A 6,000-nucleotide genomic window follows, 5' to 3' on the forward strand; every position below is an offset into this window, starting at 1 on the left:
ACTTTTGTTATCCAAATACAGTAACTAATTTATCTGTTAATCCTTCTATTATGCATTAATATAATTAGCCATAGAATCAAACGAGGACAAGCACAGTAAAATTCGATGACAAGTCAAAAAAACAGAAGAAAAAATAGAGATTCACTAAAAACAACCCGAATATTATTTCTCTCTCTCTCTCATTTGGCAAATGTCTCTATAAGTAAAATAAGAACTTTAGAAATGTCGAACAACTTTAAAAGAAAATAGCTTGACAAAGTTATAGTTCTTCTATCAAAATTGGTATATTTACATAGCTATATTACTTCCTGTCTCCTTCCATGAATCTTCCTGTTACCTTCATGGAACCTTCATGCCTTCCACATCTCTTATTTTCAAGTTTCTCCTTTGAAAACCACCTCGATCGTCTTTGAATGATAGATATAAGTGATTTTTTAATCTCAAGCACAGCTTTTTTGCTTTTCTACTATACCAAAGAAGTAGATGGATGGAATTTAAATAAACAGTACTGGTCAATATTGACTGGTCACCACTGAAATTTTTTAGGGGGTTTTAGGGGGTTCCTTTGTCTGCATCAAGTATTGCCATGGTCAAGGACTTCTTTAAGGACTCCTCATCCCAATCACTAGCCTGCAGAGATACCACACCAGCATATATATGAAACTTCAGCAATTTTTTTTAATTAATTATAAATAATGTTGCCTTGAGCAAGATTTGTCTAAGACTTCATTTGGGACGACTTTTTAATTTGCTTTTTAGCATAAAATTTGTAATTTTTCTACTAAAAACTGATTTATGAAACAGTAAAAAAGCCGTCCCAAACAAAGCCTAAGACTTCATTTGGGATGACTATCTTACTGGTTTTTAAAGCAACTTTCTCGTTCTAAAAAACTAGTTGAATAAGCAATACGAAAGCAATCCCAAACGAAGCCTGAGCATAACAAAACTATGATAAAGAATTTTTCAATCACTTTTAACAAATTATGTCTAGTAATTAATATTTAATTTCCTTGCTTACAAAATATCATTAAACTTAAACTTTGAATGATAGATGTTGTTGACATTAATTAATTGTGTCACACCAATTCAAATATGATACAAAGTGGTGATTTGGACTGGTCATTGATCTTCATATATTGCTTAAATATTAAATTAGGTAGAGAATTGTAATCTGGAATGTTTCGGATGCTCAGATTTGGTGATTGGGTTGGTGATCAAAAAGTATTTCAGACACTATTTGAATGCATGTCTGCATTAATTGAATTTATAAATGATTGAGGGGGTTTAGGGACTATTTGATTTGATGTATTATCAGTGTAAATTTAAAAAAAAGAATAAATAAATTTTAATTTTTCATGTCTTTCTTATGAAGTAAAATATTGGAATACTCTAAAGCAGTTTTTATGAATTTATTTATAGTTCGTCTAAGTTAGGGCAACTCCAATGGAACGGCAAACAAGTGTTTGTCGTTCTTCCTTCGCTCCAACCGTGCGCTATTCTATGCGCCATTTGATTGGGGATGAACAGTGCGACACCAATATTGGTGTCGCACTGTTCATCCACCGTTTCTTTTTTTTTTTTAATTCGAAAATTAATTATTATTTTTAAAGATTCAAGTTTAGAAAATTTTTATTACTATTTAAAATAATAAATTAGAAATATCTTATTTTTTTACTAGAAATCTAAATATTTTATTATTTTTTACTAGACTAATTACTAATCTAAATAAACGTGTCAAAAAATACAAATTAGATAACATTTTATAGCAGTCAAAAAATTGGATTCATTTTATAGTCAATCAAATACAAAAAATAAATCCCAAAGATTTATTTTACAACCAATAAAATAATTTTGAAAAAATAAAATACTCTGTTAATAACTTACACTGCATTCTCAAAATAATAAATCCTAAATATTTAAAATCAAGCTGTCCATAAATATGAAAGGTGCTGATTTAATTATTAATGTTTTCCTAAATTATAATTTTTTGGCTTTTAGATAACTAAATAATTATATAACAATTTTATGAATTTTCAAGAATTACTAATCCTTTAGCCTAAAATATTATCTTTTTTTTTTTTTTGCTCTTTTAAGTTATTAGTTGAATATTAGTAATTATCATCATATCAGCAATAATTTTAAATTATTTTCTTTTCTTTTTTAAATAATGTGTGACCATAGCTTAAATTTCTAATATTGTGCGATTAAAATGTTTATATCTTATATTTTAAAACTCTAAATAATTAATAATACTCTCAATCCTTCTTTTTTTTCCAAAAATGCTCTTAAACATTTTATAGTTGGGTGCAAATATCATGGAATTGAAAAGATATTTATTATTCTTCTTAAATATGAAAGGTAGTGAGTGATTCAATAATTAATTCTAGTCCTTATTGCTATTGCTTTATCACTTGCATAAATGAATAATGATATGACTATTCTATAAATTTTCAAAATTTGAAAAACATTTAGCCTGAATAATGTTTTTTTACATTTTTTTTTTAAATTATATTTGTTTAGTTTTTAAATTCTATTTATTTTCTTAAATAATGTTTTACCAAAGCTTAAATTTTGACTACTAACTAGTAACTAATTATCAATAAATTTACTAATCAAAAGCTTTATAAAAAAATTAATATGCTAAAAATATTTGAAATTCTATGCCAATTTTTTATTAGGAAAATATTTAAATGTTTTATTATTTGTATATATATATTTAAATGAGTTATCTTCAAATACATATGCAAAATTTATCAAGATATTCTGATGTAATATATTTTCTTTTCTTCATTCATGCATGATCTCTTATTTATCATGGAAGATTTCAAGCTCAATGATAAATCATATATTAGGTGAACATGCAATGAAAAATTATAAAATCTTCTTGCTTAGGTTTTGTTTTGGACAGCTTTCTTCGTGCTTTTTAAAGTAGCTTTCTAGTAAAAATTTATAATTTTTGTACAAAATAGCTGCTTTGAGAATCACCAAAAAAGTCGTCTCAAACGAAATCTTAGTTGACAAGATATTGTTTAAGCTTGAAATAATTATTTGAATGGAGATGATTAATATATATATACGTTATATTAAAATTTATAATCGGTTTCAACTTGTTCAGTTGATAAGAGTTTTTGATTAGAAGTTGTTTTAATTTTGATGGAAAAAAAAAACTAAGTAATTTCCCATACCTGTACTTGTAATGTAAGGCTTGCCATTGTAGGATTTGAGCTTGCATCAATTGTAGTCAAATTCATTATTCCCATCCGCTTTAAGCACTCAAGAACTTTAAGAAGAAAGTCTATCATGTTCACCTCTTCTCTCACAATTATTAAGAGGTATATTTGCTGTGCTTCTGATGTTGATTCTGATGCTCTGATAACTTGAATTTCTACCCTTTCATTCGATTCAGTAACTTGAGGAGGTTGTTTATTTGATTTTAGTACCATTTCAAGCTTTCGATTCCTCTCCTCGAGCTCATTGATCTGAGCTTTCAGAGTTCTCAAGTAATCTTTTGTCTTGGAAAGCACTGTTACATAGTCCTTCTGTTACAAGATTAAGGTTCACCATTTTGCATGAGGTAAACAGAAATGAGGAACTAGTTATGGCCATAGGTAATTAACTAATACTGTGACACTCTCAAAAAATTTCACATAAAATTTTATTTGCAGCCAGGTTGGACAAATCAAATTTGTGAAAATGTTATTAAGTTTTGATTGTTGATCCACAAAATCAAATGTTATAAATTTTTGGGTAGTATAGATGGTCTTCTCAAGATTAAATATATGTTAGAACTTCATAAAAGTTGTAGCAAATTGAATCAATTGATCACAGTTAGATTTCATTTGAGTGGAAGTTTGCATGATGTAGGTATATTAAAATGGTAAATCTAAAAGTAATTTGAGGATAAAGAACATGAAGTGAGACTTACCTTAGATCCAGGAGGAAGTAACATTCTGAGATCACGCAAGCTCTCATTTATCCTCACTCTCCTTTTCCGCTCAGCCATCACATGATGCAGTTTACTGCTAATAGGTAACCTTTCTTGCCTTCTAGCTTCAGCATGCTTCAATGAATACATCTTTCTCAATAATGATATAGATTTCTTTATCATTCTTTGCCCTTGTAACCTTAAATTCGGTTCAAAACTCGCCGAAATCGAACCGAACGGCTGGAATGAGCTGGAAGCCTGAGTTACTCTACTTTCTTCCTGCTGCTGAAGATCTTTCTGAGAAGAAGCTGAGAGCACAGCCAAAATTGCTCTTGTTAATGCATCATCATCACTTTGAGGAGAAGGAAGTAAGATATTTCTGTATAAGTTATAAGAATCCATATTTATTTGATGGTGTGGAGTTAAAGCTTTTCCAAGTTTAAATGCTTGATCTGATCCAGATTGATCTGTAGCTGGATTGCTCAGAATAAAGGAAGTGTATTCTGGACTTCCAACTGAGAGAGATTTTAGAGAAGAGGTTGAAGAAGATGAAAGTATTTTCTGATCAGGTAGGAGAAGATCTCCAAGCTGAGGTTGAGATCGTTGAAAGTTAATGAAGTCTTGGTTGAATAACATTTGTATGTTTGCCTGTAAATGAACCTCTTAAACTTTCAGATACTACATATTATCTATAGTTCTAAATTTAATTTTCCATTAAGTAACTTACATTATTGGCAGTTAATGATCCTAGTTCAATCTCTCCACACTGGCATCCAATGAACACGGCCTTCTGCTCATTAAATTAATCAGATTTTAGTGAAATGGAAAACGAATAAGTAAAGAATGAATGAGAAATAAATGAGAAGATTGAGTCTGATATCTGATACCAACTTTTATTCCAGCTTCCTGCATGAAGAAAAGAGAAAATAAATTAGAATAAAATCATTTTAATTATTCTAATATTCTTTTCTTTATCAAATCTCCTACACAACAACTCAACTAAAAATCTGAACAATTTAAAACTACAGCAATGAGAGCACATGCCATTAATGTCACCTTGTAGAACTCCAATTGTGCAAAAGTTGATGCTGAGTTCATTAAATCAGAGTCCTCTAGCTGTATATAGGGCAATCCTTGCTTAAAAGCCAAGCCAGGAACATAACTAGAAGCAAAAAAAAAAACAAAAATAACTCAAAAATCTGTCATATAAATAACTTGAAGCCTTTTTCGGCCACTTGAGTGTATGATAGATATTAATTATACCCACTCTCCACGCTGAAAAATGAACGCTTATAATCTTCAAAGAGCTTCCTCTTATAGCCACCCGAAGAAGAGCTCGGTTGCCTATCATCTTCATTATACCATCCATCCATGGAGATCAAACAACTATATATAAACCAAAATCAAAATATAAACAAATTAAGTACTCTTATTACATGATTAGAAGGAAAAACTCATAAAATAATTTCGATTTGTGTTTGTATGGAAATAAAAGAGAAGAGAGTGATGGCATACTTGGATGGATGAGGAAGATAATACCATAAGCATATATATGCACATCCGAGATTTTGGGCTTCTGTTTGTAAGAAATATGAGCGAGCCTCTGGACTAAGAAGAAAGAGAGAGTCCATGCATGAATAAGGTGAAGAGAAGAATTATAGCTATATAAGAAAGAAGATGAAGCTTCCATACTGTTATGAGATTAGGGTTTTTGATTGTGTGTGATATATGTAAGAGGAAAGGAAAATTGATTGAGAAATGGAAAAACAATCAGTGGTAGGAAGCCACGCAGAGAGAAAAAAAGAAATAAAAGTCAGTTCAAAGTCTTTGCTTGAAAAGTATTGAAAAGGGTCAAATGAGATGGCAGAATGGTACAAGTTGCTCTTATTATTCTATATATCATATTTTATTATTCCTTGAAGCTCTATTGGCTTGCTTTTTCTTGCCTTGTAAAGTTCCTGGTATGCAAATCCAATTTGAAATATTTGTTCAACATGTTTTGAGTTAAATTTTGATTATAAGATCACACTTTTTGTTTCACAAAATAATAATTTTTATCTTATAAAATAGGCATA

At 29.6% G+C, this 6,000-nt stretch overlaps 1 protein-coding gene across 1 annotated transcript; it reads right to left on the reverse strand.

Annotated features, from left to right (window-relative positions):
* Nucleotides 1–552: 552 nt before the first annotated feature.
* Nucleotides 553–5,556, reverse strand: LOC110094813 (putative transcription factor bHLH041). The gene is made up of 8 exons (XM_028695740.1): nt 5,441–5,556; nt 5,189–5,311; nt 4,952–5,087; nt 4,817–4,831; nt 4,653–4,715; nt 3,926–4,573; nt 3,186–3,539; nt 553–630 (listed from the first exon to the last, which is right to left on the reverse strand). Exons 1-8 carry the CDS (start codon nt 5,554–5,556, stop codon nt 553–555), a joined length of 1,533 nt encoding a protein of 510 aa, XP_028551573.1.
* Between the last annotated feature and the right edge of the window lie 444 nt (nt 5,557–6,000).

The sequence above is a fragment of the Dendrobium catenatum genome, unplaced genomic scaffold (genome assembly GCF_001605985.2).
Source record: "Dendrobium catenatum unplaced genomic scaffold, ASM160598v2 fragScaff_scaffold_670, whole genome shotgun sequence".
NCBI classification, from domain to species: domain Eukaryota; kingdom Viridiplantae; phylum Streptophyta; class Magnoliopsida; order Asparagales; family Orchidaceae; genus Dendrobium; species Dendrobium catenatum.